This window comes from Brachionichthys hirsutus, chromosome 21 (assembly GCF_040956055.1).
Source record: "Brachionichthys hirsutus isolate HB-005 chromosome 21, CSIRO-AGI_Bhir_v1, whole genome shotgun sequence".
In the NCBI taxonomy this organism is placed as follows: domain Eukaryota; kingdom Metazoa; phylum Chordata; class Actinopteri; order Lophiiformes; family Brachionichthyidae; genus Brachionichthys; species Brachionichthys hirsutus.
The window spans coordinates 1,703,936-1,726,759 of record NC_090917.1 but is presented as its reverse complement, the minus strand read 5'-3'; the positions used below and the strand labels follow the sequence as shown (position 1 = coordinate 1,726,759).

General features: G+C 48.2%; 1 protein-coding gene across 1 annotated transcript in view; it reads right to left on the bottom strand.

The window, feature by feature from the left end:
• The window catches only part of sdk2b (sidekick cell adhesion molecule 2b), a 34,566-nt gene extending 12,379 nt beyond the window's left edge, over window positions 1–22,187 (bottom strand). Inside the window, exons 1-24 of the mRNA XM_068754281.1 lie at window positions 22,108–22,187; window positions 17,501–17,607; window positions 16,829–16,976; window positions 12,791–12,924; window positions 11,785–11,896; window positions 11,482–11,672; window positions 10,369–10,452; window positions 10,025–10,219; window positions 9,676–9,792; window positions 9,407–9,574; window positions 9,184–9,286; window positions 8,025–8,201; window positions 7,180–7,316; window positions 6,666–6,813; window positions 6,441–6,581; window positions 5,656–5,837; window positions 5,186–5,301; window positions 3,922–4,117; window positions 3,686–3,784; window positions 2,820–3,011; window positions 1,903–2,024; window positions 1,609–1,718; window positions 692–842; window positions 375–612 (exon numbers count right to left, since the gene is read on the bottom strand). Coding sequence (XP_068610382.1) covers window positions 375–612; window positions 692–842; window positions 1,609–1,718; window positions 1,903–2,024; window positions 2,820–3,011; window positions 3,686–3,784; window positions 3,922–4,117; window positions 5,186–5,301; window positions 5,656–5,837; window positions 6,441–6,581; window positions 6,666–6,813; window positions 7,180–7,316; window positions 8,025–8,201; window positions 9,184–9,286; window positions 9,407–9,574; window positions 9,676–9,792; window positions 10,025–10,219; window positions 10,369–10,452; window positions 11,482–11,672; window positions 11,785–11,896; window positions 12,791–12,924; window positions 16,829–16,976; window positions 17,501–17,607; window positions 22,108–22,187 — 3,448 coding nt within the window. The remainder of the gene's footprint in view (window positions 1–374; window positions 613–691; window positions 843–1,608; window positions 1,719–1,902; window positions 2,025–2,819; window positions 3,012–3,685; window positions 3,785–3,921; window positions 4,118–5,185; window positions 5,302–5,655; window positions 5,838–6,440; window positions 6,582–6,665; window positions 6,814–7,179; window positions 7,317–8,024; window positions 8,202–9,183; window positions 9,287–9,406; window positions 9,575–9,675; window positions 9,793–10,024; window positions 10,220–10,368; window positions 10,453–11,481; window positions 11,673–11,784; window positions 11,897–12,790; window positions 12,925–16,828; window positions 16,977–17,500; window positions 17,608–22,107) is intronic.
• Window positions 22,188–22,824: the final 637 nt, after the last annotated feature.

The window sequence follows — 22,824 nt, the reverse complement described above, 5'->3', positions numbered from 1 at the left end:
TTGGATATTCCTTGTATCCCCTCCAGGCCTACTAGAAAGGAAAGACTCAAGGAAAGGCCTTTTCTCCTGCACGGCACTCGTCCCTAGACATAAAGCATTGATTCCTCGTACTGAAAATCTTCATTTGAATGAACTTCATGTGTTTTTCATTTCCTCAGACTCTGCCCTTCACTGCTTCCAAGTCTGACTAAGGCTTGGCAAACTACGTGATGGCTAAAAGGAGTGGTGGGAAATAGGGGGGGGGGGGGGTTGTGCTAAAATAGGGTGGGCTGCTTTATAAATGCCTTCTACCAGGTGGCCTACCCACACCAGAAAAATCCTTTATCTATCGCCTTTATCTATCCATCTACTGCAGATAGTTGAACCAGACTCACCAGACTCCCTCGTCCTGCCTCTGACCGGCTGGCTCCAGGGCCCCGTCCCAATGCCATTGAAGGCCTGGACCCGGACCTCGTACTCCGTCCACTCCTCCAGATCCTCGATGGTGAACTCTCTCTCGAGCCGATCGCCGATGATGTGGATCAGCGCTCGGCCCTGTGAGCCCGCACGGGAGTACTGGACCCTGTAGCCCACCTGCTCGGCATTTCCATTGTATTCCCATTCAGGCAAAGGCTTGAAACGCCAGGAGAGAAAACTGCGTCAAAGCACGCTTTCGATTGCCGAGGCTCCACTGTTGCTGGTTCCGTCTTACCATCCATCGCAACCAGAGGCTGGTTTCACTGGCGGTGCGCAGGGTGACATTGGCGGGGGCCATGTCAGGAGGAGCCGGCAGGGTCTGGATCTTCCTGGAGGGCTGGCTGGGAGGACTGACGCCCACTATATTCACCTGGCGCATGCGGAACCTGGTGTTTGGAGTTCAACTTTAAAAAGGATGGTTTCGTTTAAACCGAAAGGACAGCTCAGAGTCCGAATTACCACACTGCGCGGATTCCTCTCGTGCGAGGCTTAGTGCACCTTGATCTGCGATCAGAACGGGACGAGTGGAGGTCGTGTTTGCTTCACAGCTTGGATATGTAAATTAATCCACATTTTATTCCAGTTTGAACTCTCGCTTCGCTGCAAATGTAAACTGTTGGTGTCGGAAGTTGCCGTAATGAAAACTAGAACTGCAGCAGGCCCTCGGGGACTGGGCTCAGCGAGCAGCTCATCTTGCCGATTGCATGCGATCATGGAAAACAAGGCGTCTGGCACCAGCATTCAGATCATGCTCATAGTGTCAAGATGATTTCAGAATCACACCGTCCATAACAAGCTTCAAACAACGGAGTAGAGCATCAGATAAGGCTCCTGGGATGTGCTTTATAATCTGCACATGCTTATTATACGTGTTCAATTTTATCTGACTTGAGATCAGAATTAAAATCAGCAGCAGTTTAATACATAATGAGACCACTTGGACTAAAATAATGTCCTTTGCATATTCTGAGCTCGATGTGTATGTAGTTGCTGTACGTAATATAAAAAAAATGGCATTAATTTTATTTCCAAGATGGGATAGTTAATTAAAATGAGCAATCTAAGCTAAATCTGGGCTCATTTACAGGCGTTTTTTTTCAATTTAATCAAGAAGACTATTTACATATAAATGGATGCTGTGAGGCGTCATACCTGTAGAAGGTGTACGGGTTGAGACCTGGCACCTCCAAGGACCGGGCCTCTGGTTTGTTGGACACCTGGTGGACCAATTTCCAATCCTCATTTTCCCCGACCACACTCACCTGGGACCGAGACAAGAGTCAGCATGACGGACACAGCGGGCACTGCAACACTGTGCGTGCACTGTTCACGAGATCTGCATCGAATGGTGCCAAAATTATATTATATGTGTGGAGCGATTTGTGGTGCAGCAATTCATGACCAAAGAAAATGGACATTTTCCTTCTGGATAGGATCTGTGCTCACCTGAGCCTCCACTCGCCAACGGGAAATAGACGTTTTGCCGTCGTAGCCAGGTTTGAACTGCAGGATGACGGAACGTGGGCCGATGTTGGAGATGGCTACGTTGGTGGGAGGACCAGGAAGCTCTGCGAAGAAGCAGAGAGGAAAGGATGGCACAAAGAGAGAGGGAAGGACTGATGGAGCAACTACTAGACTAGAGGTATGTCAAGGGGCCGTAAAGGAAAGTCTATATGAAATAGCACCCTCTTGTGTTCGCACAGATACTGCATGTACTAATTTTCTCTTCATCCTCAGTGCAGAAACGACCGCAAAAGTGGCGTAAAGCTCGAGAGGAATGCACAATTGTATTTTTGAAATGTTGTCATATCAAAGGTTTCGTATCATATCGTTATCTCCAAAATATTAGATTTAGGAATTAAATTTAGGATTCAATCTGATACCCCACTGTTTACACATGTGCCGAGGAAACAATAAGAGGGGATTATTCCCAGGGAATCTCGGAGGGGGGGGGGGGGGGGGGTGCATTCTGTGTGCGCATGAATACGATTGCTTGTTTGCATGTGCACACACAGGACGCTTTATGTTTCTGTTTGTCGTGGCAGGTGAGGATGAGAACGTGCTTACCCATAAACCAGGTGACATGAATCCTAAAAACTCTCCTGGCAATTCTAATCATTTCCCCTCAAGACCGTTTAAATGAGCGGCTGATCATGCATGCGTCACAGCAAAAATCACAATATCCAATTCCGTCACATGACCGATAATTCACAGATTTCAAACAGCCCCTCGTGATGATATCAGGATGATCAAAAGTGACATGTGGCGTTTTTGAAATGCGCCATCTGACCCGGATATCTGGATTCTGTAAATCGGATCCCCCCCCCCCACTCATCGTCTGTTGTGATTTCCGGGATGCTGACCTGGTGGGACGCCAGAGGAAATGGTGGAGGAGGACAGCTGGCCCTGGCCTTTCGAGGTCATCCCCGCCACTTCGATGGTGTATGTGGTGAGCGCAGTGAGCCCAGTGACCCTGTACTCCAAGGTCACGTTCGGCAGGTAGTGGGTCACGCGAGTGTTTGTCCTGTTGTATTCCTCCCACGAAATTCTGTAGCCTGAAGCAAAGAGGAGTCGACAGACTGAGAATCCTCCCAGGGAAGATTTGACAGCAGGGGGGGGGGGGGGGGGGGCTCTCGGCTTGCATGCTACAGAGCAAGCTAACAGAAATATGAAATTAACTCCATCAAAAATTGAATCAGCCTGTGATCACATCTCCCTGTGCGCATGTAGACTCCAAACAGGCCGCATCCGCCCAAAGCGCACACGCATGCTTACTCGCAAAAAGTTAATGCAATTAGCTCCTTGGCCAGCAGCTCTTTGTATTTGGCAGCATTTCTTGCCCAAATCAATAATTTAATACGGCATATCAGCATGTGTCTGACTATGGAAAAAAATAAATAATAAACACTGCTTTACAATATGCTGCTAAATCTCAGCTTTGGTAAACACTGGAAATTTAATGTCACCGGTGGGCAAAAGTGGCTCACTGGACAGTAAATTAGGACATTTTGCATGCACAGTCCCAGATAAAAGCTTTACTTTTTTATTTCCCAGAACATGTGAGCGCATCGTGACCGCGACCCTCGTGATATTTCCTCATGCACGAAGAAATCTGACGCATTTGTGTGCAAAAATCCCAGTTTGAAATCGTATCGAACATGCAGCAGAGAGAGGCTTGAGAACTTTACTCGGAGCTCTTTTTGATTGCTTCCCTTTCTTTGCAACCGACCTGTGAGGATTCCGTTCTTCTCGCCTGGCTGACTCCAGCTGACTTTGAGTGAGGTGTCCAGGATCTCGGTGAAACTCAGGTGACCCACGGCGCCGGGGGCTGGAAGGGGGGGGGGGGGGTAAAGAAGGATGAAGAGCAAGGCCAACAGGAACGTGAGAAAAGTACTCACTGGATATAGCCACAATCTGGCGCTTGTATTTGCAGAGATTGTGACGTTTAAATATAAAGCCACTCACTGTCCTCGTGAGTCCTCAACACTTTGGGGGGGCTGCGTGGGCCGTCTCCAGGCGTGGTGAAGCACAGCACAGAGGTGTAATACTCGGTAAACTTCTTCAGGCCACTCACGTAACCCACGTGGACGCTGTCCTGGAAGTTGGGTCGCACCGTCACCATGGAGATGTCTTCATCTCTTCCGGGTTCCCAGGCGAGCAGCTGAGAATGGGAAGAAGGCAGGCGCAGAGCGTTTTGGTTTTTAAAAGGCCCTCTGGAGTTATGGCTGGAAACGCTCCACTGGGGGACTGGGAGCGGGCGAGAGGTACGATAGCGTGACAACGATCGGAAAGCCTTTAACGTATACAGTAGTCCCTCGTTGCCCTGCGATGGCCTGGCGGCTTGTCCAGGGTGTCCCCTGCCTCTCGCCCATTGACTGCTGGGATTGGCTCCAGCTTGGCCCGCGACCCGATAACGGAATAAGCGGTTAGAAAATGGATAGTAGTCCCTCGTTTTCCGTGGGGGTTACGTTCCAAAAACAGGTTAACAAATATGATAGCTTTTAGAAATAACGAATTAAATTTTAATGATCAACCTACGAGGTTGAACACATGAGAAATGATTAATAGCAACTCGCGCGGATTTCACAGTTCCTCCGACCACGCCCCTTCGTCCTGCGCGTTTCAAGGCGCGTTCAAGTGCAAAAAAAAATCTGAAATTGCATTAAAAAACTCCGCGAAGCAGCGAAGTCGCAGTTGATTTTATAAGAGTCTAAGAGTTAGCAGGATGACAGAGGGGCTAGATGCGTGACTTTTGCCACTAAATCTCGCCCTCCTTTTTCATCCACTGCCCTTTCATGCTCTTTATTCCCTTCGTCTCACTGGTTTCTCCCCCCCCCCCCCCCCCCCCCCCCAGAGGGAAATCGATGTCAATTTCAGACTTGGTTACTCAGCGTCTGCTCACCCATTTGAATGATGCCTGTGGACCGCTATTTAACAGACAGTCAAGAAGACAAGGAAGGACATAAATGAGTCCCAACAGCGAGAATAGAAAAATTGAAGCATTCTATGGATGGGGCTTCGTGTCTCCCGGTGGGTTTGGGCACATTTATTTCAATCGGGCATGCAAAGAGAGACAAGGAGATGAAGTATTCCGAAGAACCAGAGAGAACATAATGGAGACATTCCATCATCACGTGCACACAGCTTCACGATCGCTCATGAAAATTGGTTTGCGAAGACAGGGAGCGTCCCCACAACCGGTCAAATGGGTGTGGCAGCAGCTACTGACCTTGTAGCCCTGGTTGATCCCATTGATGAACTGCGGGTTTGGCGCCGTCCAGGTGAAACGGACAGCCGTCGAGTTGACCGCTTCGGCCTGCACGTTGCCGGGAGCGATGGTGGGCACTGAGACAGGTGGACAGACAGCAAAGTTTTCATTCTGCTGTGAGTCGCCATCCGTTTTGATGCCCTGCATCGATTGCAGCTGAACAGGTCGGGGAAGATTCTGCACATCAGTCTGATCCAGACGGCACCGAGACCTAATGGGCACAGCTCTCTGTGGGTTTGTTTGTGGCTCGTGGATTTCAGAGGATGTCACATCTTTGTGTGGAGATTTAAAGCCCAAGCAGCGAGACATCAGTCCAAACCTCAGCTTTTTTTGTTGCTGCTGCATAACGACGACTCTGCACGTTGGAATTAATGTTTATCATCATGCATTAGAAAAAAAAAAAAGACAATAACAATAGTTTAGCATCTCACCTCCCTGCAGAGTCCACTCAGTGACTTTATGGCTGAAAGCGCCCAAGCCCGCCCCGTTGTAGGCGGCCACCTCGATCTCGTAGTTGGTCCAGATGATGAGGTCCTCCAGGAGAAGGTTGGTGACGTCTGGACTGGATATGTTCTTGATCTGGTAGTCCACTGGCAGCCCGGTCAGACGATACCTAAGAGACAAACATGAACTTTTTAGAGGCTCACTGGAAAAAAAAGGACTTGCAGTTCCCCTGACATCCTGATGGGGGGAGACAAAGCACCAGCAGATGAGGAGCCAACAACCACCGACAGCACTGTCTGCAGAACACCTGCTGTTTCATTTGGATGTAAAGAATTAAAGAAAAACCCAAACTAATTACATGTTTACAGGATTTACAGCCAGGCTGGCATTTTGCTGACGACGAAAGTCCTCGAAGTCTTTTCGAAGTCAAAGTCGTCATTAAATTTGAGTTTTCCTTTCAGACAGAATCATTTCTCGTAAGTGAGACGTACTGTGTGCGACTCCCCCCCCCCCCTCCCCCCCCTCCCCCCGCCGTGGCCAGGAGCTCGCCATGGCAAGATAATGGACTGGAAATCAAGATGAATGAAATGCATTTTAAAGGACCTACAACATTCGGGTGAGAAGGAAGGCAACGTGTGCAGAAGAAGCTCAGCATTCGATTTTCAACACAGCTTTATATCTTTATGATGAAAGTGCAAAGTCGAAATGAACAATAGAGCCTCGACGCATATCCCTTCGAGCCTTCGTTAGGTGTGAGCGACGGGGCTTTTACCGGACAGTGTAGCCCCTCAGGATGCCGTTCTGGTGGCTCTCCGGCGGGGGCTGCCACTGGATCATGATGGACTGGTTGGTCCGGCCGCTAGCAATGACGTTCTGAGGAGGAGCGCTGGGGGGCTCCTCTGGGAGGGAGACGCTGAAAGGCACATGTGTGAAGTTAGAAGGCATTTTATTTCTTAACATTGTCGTAAAACGGTCTGAAAAAGCCCCTAACGCCTACCGGTCGGTCTCCTTGCTGAATTGCCCCTTCCCCACGTCATTAACGGCGCAAAGGCGGAACTGATAGGAGCGAGCCGGGATCAAGCCGTTGACCGTCACCACTGTGGATTCCGGCTCAATGTTAGCCAGCAGGATCGCCCAGGGAGCATCTAGGACAACGGGAAGCGGGTTCAACGCTCAGTGCACATCCGTAATTGCGATGCTAACACATTCACCTCGGCGTCGTAAAAGCACATCCTGCAGATCCAACTTGAAAAACAAGGACACGCAATCCTAATTGGTCTCATTGATTGTATTTATGAGCGGAAATTCATCGGGAAAAGACATTGATATCGTAGAACCCTGGCTGCTGCACGAAAATACAAAAATATCAAACCGTCTTTAGAGTCGCTCCCTCTCCCATAAACCCAACTCCTCATACATAATTCATGGAGGTTAACATTGTGTAAACTGACACAAAGGGTACGAACCACAGAGGGTAGGCAGGAATGGAATGGATGCTGAGAGAGACCTACTGTTTTCGGAGACCTCCAGGATGTAACGGATGAGGGGACTGTTGCCATCAAAAGGTTTGGCCCAGGCCAAGTCGATGGCTCTCCTTTCAGATGCACTCAAGATGGCCGTAGGGTTCTCCGGGGCGTGGGGCAGTTGCCTGCAGGGGGGGGGGGGGGGGACAAATTTGGGAGATGAAAAGAATCTCTCCTGTCACATCGAGTCGTCGGAGGGGCGCAGAGAGTTTCAGGGTAAAAGCTGAATGTTTTATAATGGAGCGATCAGCCGGACAGGTGATGAAATGTGGCAGGGCGAGAGAGCAAAGATGGTTGGGGGGGGGGGGGGGCAGGGGGGGTGCAGAGTGCATTGAAAGACATCTCAAGAATGATAGGGAGAAAACACACGGACAAAGACCTGAATAAATGAGTCTGGCGCTGGGGATCATTAATTTCAGCCATGAATTCAGCCAAGCAAAGACAGATTGGTGGAAATTGCTCATTGCAATGAATGGGTAAATTATAGAGGGGGGGGGGGGGCTGACCATTAGTGGTTCTGTCACAGGAAGTTAGACGTTGTGAATGTTAGGTAAAAGGAAAACGGAGGAGAGGAAGAATGAAGAAGTGTCCCTGTGAGTCGTCTCACCGCCGGGGACAAGAGGACACTGAGAGAGTGTCAGGTGAGAATGAGGACAGGACAGGTGAGGAGGAAAAGAGGCCATGTGAGTGGGAATGAGTCGGAGGTGTCAATAAGAGCAGGCAAGGTGATGATGAGAGGAGGAGAGTGTGTGTTGCACCTTTCCTTCTTGTGCCTTGAGAGAGAGAGAGAGAGAGAGAAACCGAGGCAGGTCAGACAGGCAAAGGGCGCCTACCTGACACGAAGGTGTGCGCTGCGGGAATCGTTGCCGCCGACGGAGACGACCCTGCAGGTGTACGTGCCGATGTCTCCCGACCAGGTCTGGGAGATGTGGAAGGTGCCGTCAGGGTCCATTCGCATGCGGGGGACGGACTGGATGTTGACCACGGATCCCTCCTTTTCCCAGACGTGCCTGTTAACGCAGCGCAGGGGGGGCAGGTTAACCGGGACCAAACGAACCGAACTCGCAAAAACCACAAACCTGTTCCACCTGCTGGAACGCCAACCGCGGCATCGGTGACTCTTTTTCCGTCTTTCATTCGCCCACAATCCGAGGAGAATACGTGATCAGTGGCGCCTTTCATCTCTTCCACAACCCCGACTTCAAACTTGCCATCGCAGCTGCCCTTGCATGCAAATCTGACGCTCATCAAACCCACAGCAGACAGAATAGCCTCTTGATCGCCACCAATGTCGCCTGCAAGCCTGCGAGTCGTGTCGCGCCGCGTCGGATTGAACTGCGCTCATTGGAGGTGCGTCTCGGAAAGTCATGCATACATTTATCTTTCAAGCAAACCGAGAAATGATTTTTTTTTTCTCGCCGCATACGTTTTTGCACATTTGACTCCTGGATCTTGAACTCCTTGGTCAGCTGGATTTTTTTTTGCCTCTGCCCAGGCGGCGTTTATCTGCCAGTTTCTCTGTGTTAGCAACAGAACTCAAAAGGTTACAGACTGATCTTGATATTTCAGGAAACGTTGGGAATGTTACCAGGAACAGATGATTACATTTTGCCGATGATCCGGAAGAGATCCTGGATTCTGGGTCACTTTGAAATGACTGAGGTGCTCGGTGGAGGGTCACGTTCTCCGAGTGCGTGTCAAGTTCCATATATTTTCATCCTCTGCACCACAGAACTCCTTTTGTTGTTCCCGGAATGATCAAAACGCACACGAGACACTCCGGTTAACGCATAGCCAGGAATAATCCCAGGCAAATGTGCAATTTGCATTTGCCTGGGTAGCATTTGCTAAAAATAAAAAGTAGAAGTGCCCTGAATCTTTAGGACGTTACCAAAGCCTTTTCTTTTTTTTTTTCCTTTAGATGAAAACATCGACCGATTATGGAGAGACAGAATAATCAACAACAACTCCAGACGCTCAGCGCTGCCTCACCTGACGGTTACGCTGGGGTCATGCGTGACTCCACAGGTCATGACAGCTTTAGTTCCCTTGATGACGCTCTGGTCCTGCGGGGGGGTGTTAATGCGGGTGCGAGCTGTGGAGACAAAAAAAAAAGAACGGGAAACAGTCAAAGTACGGAAAGTCAGAAAACAGCACCTCTACGACGACGACGATGACGCAAAGAGATGTGAGCGGCTTAAATATTCGCGCTCACCCCAAACCACAAGCTCGGCGGACGCCTCGTCGATGCCCCTGGAGTTGCTCGCCATGCAGGTGTAGGTTCCAGCATCGGAGATGTGCGAGGGGGAGATAAGAAGGCTGCCCGATTCCAGCAGGGTGAACCGGGGCAGCTGGACGGAACCGCTGGCCAGCACACGCTCGCCTGGAGGGGAGGAAACAGACGAGGATGGAGACTCAGAAACAGCAGGTGCACGGTGGAGGTGGATTCATCATGTCTGGGGGGGGTGGGGTGGGGGGGGGGACCTTTCTGCCAGGTGATAGCCGGGCGTGGGGCTCCAGAGGTCTCGCAGTGCAGGATGACCGACATGCCATCGATCACGGTGCTGTCGGAGGGGCCGGCTGTGATATTGGGGGCGATGCCTGAGGGCGCACGCACACGCACACACACACACACACACACACACACGATAAACAGAGGGAGATCAGTGCATGAAAAAGAAGACAAGAAGGTTAGAGGTGACGATTCTGTGTCTTTCGTTTTGTCCCACTGACACAAAAACAACTTTCCATCGGTTCCCTGCCACTGCTTTTGTGAATAAAAAAATAACAGTAACATTTTAGGCTTTAGTAAAACACTGATTGCAGCACTCACTGGTAACGGCCAGGTAGGTGTTGGTCTGGACCTCTCCTGCTGGATTCCTGGCGAAGCACTGAAACATCCCGGTGTCGTCCGGCAGGAGGCCGTTGACCTGCAGGCTGCCTCCGACCAGCACCCGGTACCTGGGGGTCTTCACTGGGTCGATGGGCAGAGCGTCCTTGTACCACACGATGTCAGGCTGGGGCACTCCTGCAGAGGGAAACAGCTCAATTCAGCTTTCTGCAAGAAATCATTCAGCAGCGAATGGAATATTTGACATTGTCGTACGTTGCTGTTGTTGTTGTTTTTTTTTTTAACTTAAATCCTTGCATGCATCCCAACGCAGACACGCTGCTCACCTCGCGCCTGGCAGGGAATGTCTACCACCTTCTCCATCTCGGCTGTGATGTGTTTCTCCGGTTCCTTAATGAACTGGGGCGGTTCTTAGGGACAAAGTGAAAAGAAAGAAAAGCTAATAATAATAATAAAAAAAATGGCAGCACAGACCTCCGCCAAGCTGCTCAGTCTCCCTATATTGTGAGTTAAACCAAATATAATGGTCCTACATTTATTTTAAGATATATTTTTTAGATTCCTTAACCATGAAAACGAACCTTTAGCAATTGGATTCAGGTTAATATCCGCCCTCCGGATACCATCCGGATGAAATTGGTGTTAAATTCCAATAAACATCGAACAATAATCAACCGAGATATTGAGGAACAAATTTAACAAACATTTCAAAGTGATCCATAATCCAGGATCTGGATCATCACCAAAATATAATATATAGTATGTGCATTTAAAAAATAAAGAAAATGTTTGCTGCCCTGTGGAACATCGTGTGACTTTAAAGCAGCAGCTGGGATTGTGCAGCGGAAGCAGAGCCTATCGTTCAGCCTCACGGCGAGCGTGAAGGGAAAAGTTCACTCCACGTTCACATCACAACCTTCGAACATCAAAGCGACTGAAGCGATGCCGTATTAAACAGTTCCTCGAGGCCGGCCATGAAAATCAATAAGCTTCTCGGCCCCTCGCTCGACTTCACGGTTGCACCTTTGTCGGCTCCACACGGTGCGGCTGGCGGGCCTTTATATCAATTTCACACCCACTCTCTTCTTTGAACTTGCAAATGTGAAAATGCTGCGTTTATTCCCACGCGTTTTCCCCGATGCGTCCGCTGCAGCAGCACCTTTTAAAAAAATAATAGAGTTTCATGCCGATACAGGAGCGCATCGCGGCTAACCGCGTCGTTGCCATTATCTTTATACGAAAAGAGCAGGTGAACGCTGAGGAAATCCGGAAATTCTCTGGGATACGCATCGGATATTTGCTATTAAGTCTCATTTGGGAATGGAACTTTACAGCTTTCCTCATGTTTCTGCTTTTTTAATCTTTTTAATCTTTTCAAACTTCATTTTCCGCTTAATCCCGCACGGATTTGACCGATTTCTTTACATTTCCATCCTCACCTTGCACGTGCACGTAGGCTCCGGCGCTGACTGACGGCACGCTGCTGCTGCGGAGGATTGCCTCGCACTCGTAGAAACCGCCGTCGCTCACCACGGGACTGAGGATGGTCAGTCTGCGGTTGAAGTCGCTCAAGCCGCTGGTCACCAGCACGCCGTTCTTTCGCCATGAGATGCTCAGCTTGATAAGTGGCCTGAGGGAGTGGGAAACAGTTGGAACATTCCCGAATGCTTGCCCATCTGTCCTCTCCCGCTCTGGCCTTAAGGGGCGGGACTAAACTGACCCAGCACGCCAAGGATGCTCACCTGGCGTTGGCGACGCACTCCACCGTGACCTCCGAGGTTCCCGTGACGACGCTGGTGTTCCTGGGTGGGATGATGATGGTGGGTGCGATGGGATCAGCCGGACCTCCAACGTCTGGTTACACACGGTAGAAACGCACAAACGTGGGGATGAAATAGAACCCATATCCTTCCTGTGTGACGCGATCGAGGCTTCGGAAGGTCCTCGTCAGACTTTCAATCTTGGATTCCAAATAATTTGTGATGTCACAAATGTTTATATGAATATTTGTGTTATTTTTCTTTATATATTTATTGAGAATACGCACCTTTTAAATGTTTAGAGTAATAGCTAGGAGTATTTATAATTCATTAAATTATAGATATTCTCTGGATTTAGTCTTTTGCTGCCACTACTGGAATTTTCATGGTTTCCCCAGGAGCAGAAAGGCTCATGGGAAATGCAGTGTCAGAGACCTTGCTGCAAGGAACAGCTACCATAGAGGATGGTGACTGATAGATGTACTTTATATATATATGTAATAAAAATAAAGTTAACAAACTCAAACAGACTCAGCTCTTGAGCATTGCGCGTCCCAGGAGCGCGTCCATCGCTGTGTTTCTGTGTGGGTGTGTTTACTCTTTTTTTTTTTGGTCTGCATATGAGGAATGTTTTCATGCTAATGGTCAGCACAGCGCCCTGAGACCTGGCAAGCCGAGACCTTTGGCCTGCTCCGCATCCGACCCAAACCAGAGGGCGCCGGTATGCTTCGGCGCCGGCGCTACGAACTCTGGAACCGCTCTCCGTGTGTGCCGGAGGCTATTTCTGCTGCTGCTGTGTCGTCCCAACTGTAACTCCGTTCCCTCCCCCTTCCCGTTCACGTCCATACTCTACGAAAGATGCTGCTGGAGTATTTTGTATTTTATATCATCTAATCTATTTTTATTTGATTATTTCACGTATTGGCGCATTATACGTCTTTACATTTTGAATACAACCCTTGTACCATCCAGTGATTTGCCTACTCACTCTCGACTGACAGCGTGATTGGCTGGCTGGTTTTGTTCTCGCCGTTCTTGTCGTTTACAGCCTGGACGTAATAGCGGCCGGCGTCCGGCGCCACTGTGGACAGGATGACCAGTGTGTTGTCCAGAGTGATGGCACTGAGAGGAGAGGAAGACAAGTCGAGCTTTAGTCAGGATATGTAAATGAAAAAGGATTATAATCTCACCAAGGTGACCCCCGGACCGCCTGATTGGAGTCAACCGGCTTCGCCTGGTTTTTGCGTCTTCACTTGATCCAGTGGCTGAGAAGGGCATAAAGCATGTGAACATTTTAATTACGCTGCTCAAGCAAGCATCAGGGGTATTGATTTACAATGCGTAAACTGTGATTTCATTCTATAGAGACTAGCATTCAATGTCTCGTTGTCTTCTGGCACCAGATGTTACCGCCTGCTGACTCTTTCACAATCAATACTTTTTATTATCTAAGCCTGTTGAACAATCTGGAGGCAAATAGAATTCCGAGTGGGCGCCTTGCCCAGACATCCTTTCTCCCGGCGTTATCCCTCCATCCAGCGTTCCGTGCACGTCCGCGTCTCTGCTTTAGCCCCTCGCGTTCCACCCGATGCTGAATGCCGTCAGCTGAAGCAGCAATTTTCGCTATCTGCCCTTACAATCAATACCGAATCAATGGTGAAACTCAACTCCAAATATGCATCGCTGCACAATGCAAATAACAGGAAAGGTTTGTTGCTCTTAAGCAAGTGAGAGCTGATGAGCGACTGTGAGAGAAATATCAAGTATGCTTAGAATACAGGTGTGAACACATTAAAAAAACGAAGAAAAAAAACCCGCTAGGGCAGGAAAAGCCCAGCAGCACAGAGACACGCTGTGAGCGTTTACAGTGTGGCGGCTTGCTGAAAGCTATTGCCACACTGATTGATTTTCAAAGATCTCATTGCAACCCCTTGCCACCGGGTTCATTTAGGACTCCCTCCAGTGCATGCTGAGAATGAAAGCTGGCGTCCTAAAGGGGGCCTGGCAGGCCTCGATGGCTGCAGCTTACGATCTGCATGAAATATTTAACGCTAGCTCGCAAGAGCGGCGACATCCTGGACGCGTAGCCATGAATTATGGATCCCTTCAGGGATGGGGCCGAAACAGGAATATCCAAAGGCCTGCATCAAGTTTCAAGTTGGAGCATCCTTTTTTTAAAAAAAGAAAGTCTTTAAGATTATTATCAGGGGGGGAATTTTAAATTACCTTGAAGATAAAGTCAGATTGCCTTCCTCTTTGTTTGGGGGTGGGGGGGGGGGGTCAAACAAAACTTTGTTCCCAGCCTGCTCAGCGGATCTGATGCACACGATGCAGGAACAAATGGACCTTACATGTTTAACAGGGGAGTTGGAAGGCAGAGATCTTGGTCAAAAGAGGTCATGACTTGTGTGGTTTCGACCTCCCACGGGAAGCAGTGCCTCGTTTTAGACGTTTTTCTTTGCTTGGTTCTCTCTCTGAATGCACGATTGTCATCCTCATTCAACCCCCGTCTGCCAGAGACGCACGAGCAGCTGTCTGACACTCACTGGTAATGATGGCTGACCGTGATTCGTGCACGGTGCAGGGATTTATCGAGCCGCAGAGCTGAGAAACTTGGAAGAATCAAGATATGCGTTGGCATGCCTCCGTCTCTATCTGGGTTTATGTTTATTCCCAAATCTTCAAATGTGTTTTCTTTTTTATTCTAGACCCAATTTCCCTTTCCCATTGTTATTCTCCAGACAGAGCGGCAATCCCACGCGATAGGTTGGCAGTCCCGAGAAAAATCTTGGCCAAGCACGCAGGTTTATGCGCAACTCCGGCTCCTGCTTGCAGCGGGAAGCGCTATTACTCTTACGCGCAATTACTTTCTTGTGGATCAATTTATTTATGCGCAACGTCGAGGGTGGCTTTTTCAAGGACTGCCAGCCTTATAATGATTCTGTAGCACTTTAATCAATAACGATGATGGGGATTAATGTTTGATTAAAATAGAGCGATGGCACTTTAAGTGCTTTATTTGCCACTTTCTGCTTCCCTATGGTAATTTTCATTATTACTAACAAATTACATTAAAAGGGAATTAAATAAACAACGATCGCCGGCTGCTCTCCTTAATTAGCAACGTACTTGTCCCTGGACCTGGATTCCGTTTTTTCTATATCCAGGAGGCAAACTCACCTTCCAAGGAGCAGCCCCATTCCAGGTAAATGTGTTTCCGGCAGGAGTCTCTGATTATACACCACATTAGGTCTCCAACATAACACAACAAATCACGGGAATGGAAAAGACCCTGCCAAATGCATTCATGCTCAATAGGGGGAAAATAATGGCTACTGCTGCTAAATAACTTATTTTTCTCTTTGCACCCGGCTCTGCAAGGCAACAAAACCGAGGCACTAGGGTTGATCCGATCCAACTGGTAGAAAAGAGGCTAAAACGGGGTTCGTGGGGGTTTCCTTTACTCATCGGGGGCCCGTTAATGTCAGAGGTTAGAAATCATTCGTGGAGTCTGAACTCCTCATTCCTAATTCCCAGGATGAGTCCAGTGGGGGGGGCAAAAAGAAAACCCATTCTGGTTCACTTGCACTGCCATGGGAAATCCAGTCGCTACCAGCGGGACAGCACGTAGGAAGGAAATATTGAGAAGCTATTTTTGGTGGCGAGACATGGACAGACAGACAAACGGCAGTAAAAAATGCGAGAGCGTCCGCCGTGCATTCACGTTGAGAATAATTCCCCGCGACACACGGCATTCACCAAACCAGTGTGTGAATGCAACATCAAGTGCAGCAAACGTGCATTGCTTTAACTATAAGTTGGACTACTTGGAGAGGTGATCACAGGAGTTATTCCAGGTACTTTTTCTGCTCTATTGCTGAGGTGTGATGTTTTGCAGAGCACAGATAGAAGATGCCAGACAAAGATGCCATGCCCCCCCCCCTCCCCCCTCCCCCCTCCCCTGATGATTCCTGCTTTTCCATGGAACATGACCACCTTTGCACAGACAGTTCTTGCAGATGGAACGCGGAGTCCAGTAACGACTATAACCATTATAGCACAGAGGCCAGTGTGACAATGCTCAGGGAGTCCACAAGTCTGGAAGACACAAAGTCCCCGGAAAGGTCCTTTATCAGAATTCAGCTCCGTCCGGAACGTCTCTCGTCGTGAGGTCTCTCCGTCTCAGAATGCCTCTACTGAGTGAAGACTAGTGGCGCAAATCAAATTCAATTAAACGATGTTACATTTTTTTTTAAAAAGGGCAGCCTGTTATCAACAGTGCTCAGCCGCACACTGTGACCTTGGCAGTGTGTGTCCATTCACCATTGTCATGGGCGAGAGGGTAGGAACTGAGGACGGAGAGGAGAGAGGGACACAGTGGCTGATAATGGAGACAAAAGAGAGAGAGACATCAAGAGAAGAAATAAATGTGACAGTAAGTGTGAGGCTGAATGAAAGAAATGTGAAACTAATGAGAGTTGAACGAGTGTGTCGATCATTCGTCAAAATGTCAGAACAATAACCTCTTGAAATACCCACTTGTGGGAGACTTATCACTCTCACTCAGCGCCACGCCACAGATGTCTGACCTTTTCCTTAACGGCTTCTCAAAAGTAATCCATATTTCCACAACAGGTCAGAACAAAAAAAAAAGAAATCGAAGTCCCGAGGCCGCCTTCAGCCTTCAGCCTTCAGCATCCAGCCTTCAGCCGTCGGCTCCCCCCAGTCAGGCCGGGCACTTGTCTCATTGCTATTCCAGGTCGGGATGTGATTACTGATGATGAGGAGCAGATAAAGAAGATTCACTCCAACCAAGGGCAAGGCCACTTCCCACCGCAGAGGGATGCAGATGTGATAAGATGGGGGATAAGTGGCTTTTTAACACATTGCCCATGTGTGTGTAGACCCCCCCCCCCCCCCCCCCACAGAGCATTCCACAGGACCTTGATCCTGTAACCTTAAAGTTATACAGGATCAAACAGGCAACAAAAAGGCTGCATAGGAAGTAAAACAAAAAGGCACCTACATGCGACTGCTGGGCGGAATCTTCCGTCCGTCTCGGAACCAGGTGACTTGCGGCTGGGGGAAGCTCCGAATGCGTGGCGCTGGGATAACGGCGCCCTCGCCCTGAGAGACGGACTGGGAGCGTTCGCCCTCCTCGAAACTGCCCATAACTACGGAAAACCAAACAGGAAACCAAGATGAGTTCTTTTTGTTTTTGTTTTTAACTTCAACCGAAGGACGACACTTGGGTCGTCTTCATCTCCATCCCATTTCCTTTTGTCTCATAACATATAACTGTGTCTATGGAGGTTAGGAAGTGAGGGTGTGTGTGTTTGGGGGGGGGGGGGGGGGGGTTGGATTCCTCCACAGTGGGCTCATAATAGCTCCTAAACGAGATGAGGGCAGTAAGCAGCTGAAACTGTTTTACAAAAACATCTCAGATAAAATAAGTGACAGATGTTGTTGACAAAAGAGGATGAAGGGAATATTGAAACGACAGCAACAATATCACTTTAATAATGAATCCTGCGCGGAGCGGCTGTCCGGGTTGCTAATACGCTGAGATGCAGGTAGGTTGTTCACCCTGCTAGCAGCTGCCCCTAATATTTAATCCCCCCCCCCCATATGCAAAAAAAAAACTAAACAGAGTGTTTCCCTGAATGAAAGCATGACATGCGCGTGAAATGACACTTACAGGCCACCTGCACTTCCGTGCGCCTCTGCAGGAGGGCGCCGACCCGGTTCCTCACAATGCAGCGGTAGAAGCCGGCGTGGGAGCGATCCAGCGACGGGATGAGGTACCTTTAATAAAGACATACAGAATCCAGAGTCATATCTAACAGCAGAAGAACTAATGAGGACGCTGATTGAGCTGGAGCAACGGGATTCTGTAAACTCCTCCTCCTGCAAATGATATACAATTAAAAAATAAAATAAAATCTGCAATGAACGCTAATTTACAATTTCAGGTTGATTTGGCTTCTCCCGTTTATTCGCTCTTCAGACATTGACTTTATTATTATACTTAATTACTTTTCATTGGTGCGATTGATTTGCAACAGCATGAACGCCCCGGCGGAGGGACTCTCCAAAAAAGGATTACTGGTATACGATCCACTTAATTGAAACTGCAAAGACGAAGCTCTTGGAGAGACATCAGGACCGGATTTACCTTCATGAAAAGTGCAGAGTGAATCCCTTCGGGTACTTTATATACTGGCGTAATATCTGGCAACTCATGCAGTAACAGATTCATCGTATGTGAGAGATGTGAGCTTGGAGTGGCCCACCTGTTAATGGCATCTAATGCAAGTTCAACGTGTCGAAGTTGCGTATTAGACTACAGCGAGTTGTGTATTTCTAATTCAAACTCGCTGTTGCACAACGCGTTCTTGTCAAAATACATACAGTACTTCATGTGGGAGGTGGAGCAGCTGTCAAAAGGAGCATCAGCGCCATCGCTGCTGTCACATTCCCACACGGGAGAATGCGACCCTCATTGAAGGAGGGTGCCAGTTTCTATAGAAACCACATGGATGCTCTTGAACAGGTTTTCGTGCGATGTAACCTTTTTTTGTTTTTGTTTTTGTTTTGGGAAGAGTGCAAGAAAAAAGGAGAAAGAAAAAAGTTTTGGAAGTCTCTCAACAAGCAGGCAAATTTTAACACCCATAAAATAAAGCCACATCTGAGGCCGGGGGCGGCAAATAACAGTCCAGAGCCATTATAGAAAATTGTTTCTCCAGAATAAGCACTCATATTAGATATTTTGCATAAACAAACATTACTCCTCTTGGCTGGGTCTGCAATTGACTGAATATACATACATTAACATATTCTAAAAGAGGCTGAAAAAAAAATTGGTTGTTTACAGTCCTTCAAAGGCTGAAGAGGAAATACGTAGAATTAAATTAAATACCAGGCAGGTGCCCTGAGGTACACCCAGGACGTGCTGGGGGAGGATTATGGCGAGCTTGGAAACACGTTGTCAGACCCAGCAGCATGACGTGCCTCAGCCTCACAGCTAAACTGAATGGATGCTAACATAAAATCCAAACATCTCAACAGACTTTGTCTGCAGAATATCAGAAAGTCTTTTGAAGTACGTCTGACTTTGATCAAGCAGACATTTCTAAGCCTTGATGGTTCGTCGGTGCAAATATTTCATTTCTTACATTTATCCATGCAATAAAAAAATATATAATGGGGTTGCTGGAAGTTGTTGGTGGAGACAGTTGGAATCAATGTGGAAAGTTTGACCTCGCCAAGGCCAAAGGAGGAGTCACCCCAGAGCCGGAGCCGGAGCCTTCAGGGTGACTTTAGACGGCATCCACTCTCCGTCCCTTCTGTAATGAATACAATTAACCTTTGCATACCTGTGAGGACAGGCAGCAGGTTGTGGGGGTGAGGGTGTGTGTGTGTGTGTGGGGGGGATCAGCAGTGTCGGACAGAGATTGATTGATGTTCTTGTGGTCAGCACACTGTCAGATCCCCTTTAATTAGCCCCACTCAGGAGAAATGATTAGATGGGGAAGTGGCAGGAAGACAAATACAGGGACACGGGGGACAAAGGCGGACTGGTGGGACGAGGAGAATGGAAGAATGGAGAGGTGAAGGATGGTCATGGAGGGAAGATACAGGTGATGACTAGGAAAACTCAAAGATCCATGAAAAGAGGCCTGCGGTGCTTTTTGATCTGGTTCCGATCCGAAAGCTTTAACACGACATTTAATCATTTAATTATTGCTGCAAATCATTCAAAGCCGATCCTTCAAAATGCACCACGCCTCACGACCGTTGCTTCACGGCTCATAATAAAATCATTTCTCGCCGCTCACTGTTAATTATGTTGTTGTTTTAACCATCATCACTATATTTGGGGTCGAGTTTAATGCTAATAATTATTTTACTAATGAGCTCTCCTCATGTAGGATACCGACGGCCTGTGCGTGAAGCATCACAGAAACAAAAGCCACGCCGTCGGTTCGTGATTCATTTTCGACAGGCTCGATTATTTCGGGGGGATCGTGATGGATCGATGGATCTCGTTGCTCTAACAGGAGGATGACGTGCTCGTGAAGCAAAATGCTTTCTTACGACAATAAACGGATGGATAAATGACTATTTCCCTGGTCCGCTGTGAGGTAAAGGTGACATCACCAGCAGCAGGCGATCAATACTCCACTCTATGCTGTCGTTTTGAAACAGATCCCGATCTTAAGTCTACAGGATGCGAGAGTTCATTCCATTCTTGCCCCCTCTTCCACAGGAAAATGGGAATTCTGGCCGGAGCGCTGGATATCAATAGCAGGTAATTGATCCGCAGGCCCAGAGGGACCGACTCCACAGGATGGACGAGATGGACATCCGTCCGATGGAGAAGATTTACAACCGCCAAAGCTTGTTATGATTATTTTGTTCCGTATAAAAAGCATGATTCACCTTCCTGATGCACTTTATTTTTTTATTACAGATTTTACCCATAAACTATCAGCAACAATCAATAAAATAAAATAAAAACCTATAAGCTATACTTATTTATATCCTTAGCATGTTTGACTTTAATTTGGCTTTTAAATTGGCGGCTTTTAATTCCAGTCATTTCTGTTCTGAATTTATTACACATTTAACTTATTCATCGTCCTCCACTAAATTCTTTAAATGATGAACAGCGGCGTGAAGGAACGCAGGATGATTCACCGGTTAATAGTCAAAAAATGAATTAATCTGGATATTCTCTTCTATTGTGATTAAACTCAGTTATGTAGCGTAACGCCACACACACCTTGCAGTATTGATCTGTTGCCAGAGGACACAAGGTCAAGTCGCACCGTGTCAATATTTAAAGCCGCGCCTCAGGTCCGAGAACCTCGACTATAACCTCATTAATATGGGGGAGGGGGGGGGGGGGGGGGGTCTGCGCCACTCAAATACATGAGGGATGGAATTACAAAGAAAAACACAAATACACGCCTATGCACAAAGACACAAGTATTGCGCATCTTTTATTCATAATGTTGTTGCGGCGCTGCACAAGCGACCGGGCGGATCAATCGGACCTGCCGACCCACGGCGTGAACTAGAACTGTTTAGCTGCGATTCCTTTCTGCGTTGAGATTCCCGGACTTTATCCCGAACAGATATCCACTCGCTGGATCGGGTGAAGTTTACGCTGCGTCATGAACCCCGACCCCGGCGGCCGCAGAGCAGCAACGACGCAACAAACAAACAAAAAAAACACACCTTAAAGTTGAGCAAGATCGATGTGCTTTTCAATTACAGCAGAGATAAATGCGCAATTATGGACTTTTGTTGCAGCTGCTTTGGATTCAGCACATCGTCCCCTTGCCTCTGTATAGTGGGGCAGTTCTTTGTCGTTTTCGTTTTTGGCATCAACATTATTCCTGAGCACTATAGGGGTGCAAAACCACCACACAGCTAATCTGAAGTCAGTCTCACACAGATTACACACACACACACACATGCACAATCCCCTGCAGATTGGAGCCGGGCCGCTTCTCTATCAGCCATTCTGCCGCTCAGTCAAACACGCCCCCCCCCCCCGAGGCGCCAGCAAACAACGCCGTCACATATTATGTCCTCCACGAACCCAATGCTCCAATTCCGATCTTATCGCTCCCCAGAGATTGACAAGAACGAAGGTGGAGCTTATTCACCTTATTGTTTTCAGGTGCACACAGTTTCACCAGGAGCTGCAAAGCGTGTGTGTGTCAACAACCCTCCTTCCAATCCAGTCATTTACACTGTTATCTGCACACGCACGCACACACACACACACACACAGCTGCGTGAGATAAGAGCAACGTTAGCATTGCACCTGGGATCCAGTCCATTTTCTATTTCACCTTTTTTTTGGTTCCTATTTTTGTCCTACAAAATGTTGTATTATAACAATTAAGCAGGACCAGGTCTAACATTGGGTGGCACGGTGGCGTAGTGATTAGCGCTGTCGAATCACAGCGAGCAGGTGCTGAGTTTGGATCCTCTCTGCGTGGACTTTGTATTCTCACGTGGGTTTTCTACGGGTTCTCCGGTGTACGAATATATGCGTGAATGGTTGCATGTCTCTGTGTGGCCCCCCGCGATGCGCTGGCGACGCAATCAGGGTGTACCCCGCCTCTCGCCAAGCAAGCTGAGATAGACCCCAGCGACTCCCGTGATCCGCAAAGCGGAAGAAAAATGACCATTTAGAAAGTAAAATGGTCAAAGTTTCAGCTGACATCAGGAACCTTTTATGATCTGAGACATTCAGAGTAACATCCTCTGTCCACACGCTGTTCTCACCTGTACTCCAGTGAGAAGCGGGTCAGTTCTGTGCTGTTGTGGATCCATTTGAACTCCAGGGGCCAGCTGCCCTCCGCCATGCAGGTCAGAACCAGCCTGTTGCGCTCCAGGTGGAGCTGGCTGCGGACCGGCTCCGTCTTAAAGTAGGGAGGAACGTCATCTGTAACGAAGAAAGAGTTAAGAGTTAAGGTTTTTACATTTGATTTGTCGAAAGCAGCCGAAAGCCTTGTAAATGAAAGACATCCATAGGAATCAGGAACGCTCACACACACCGCCAAGAACCCGCCCGAGGCACAACCGTGAAACGGAAGCTAACGAAAGGCGGGAAAGCCGTGTGAAGTTTACCGACGACAGCCTTTCATTCTTCGACTCGGTTTCGCTTTGTCTTTCACTCTTTCTGCATTTGTCGAGCACGAAGGAAGCGATCGAGGACGCGGAACAAGCCGCCAGGCGCCCACCGACTTCTCGCACATGAACCGTCAAAGGTTGCCTTACGGTTGGACCGACTCTTGATGAATGATGCAAAAACCACGATGGTCGCCGTAAATATAGAACACATTAATTTGCATGGTTGGATAATCTAATTTTCAAACTGACTGATAATCACGCGTTGGAATTAAACTGTCAAAATGATCTACGATCATTGACGATTGTGTGCTGATACCTTCTGCTCAAAAAACATTTCTGCTTAAAATTTCATTCTCATTGATAATTATC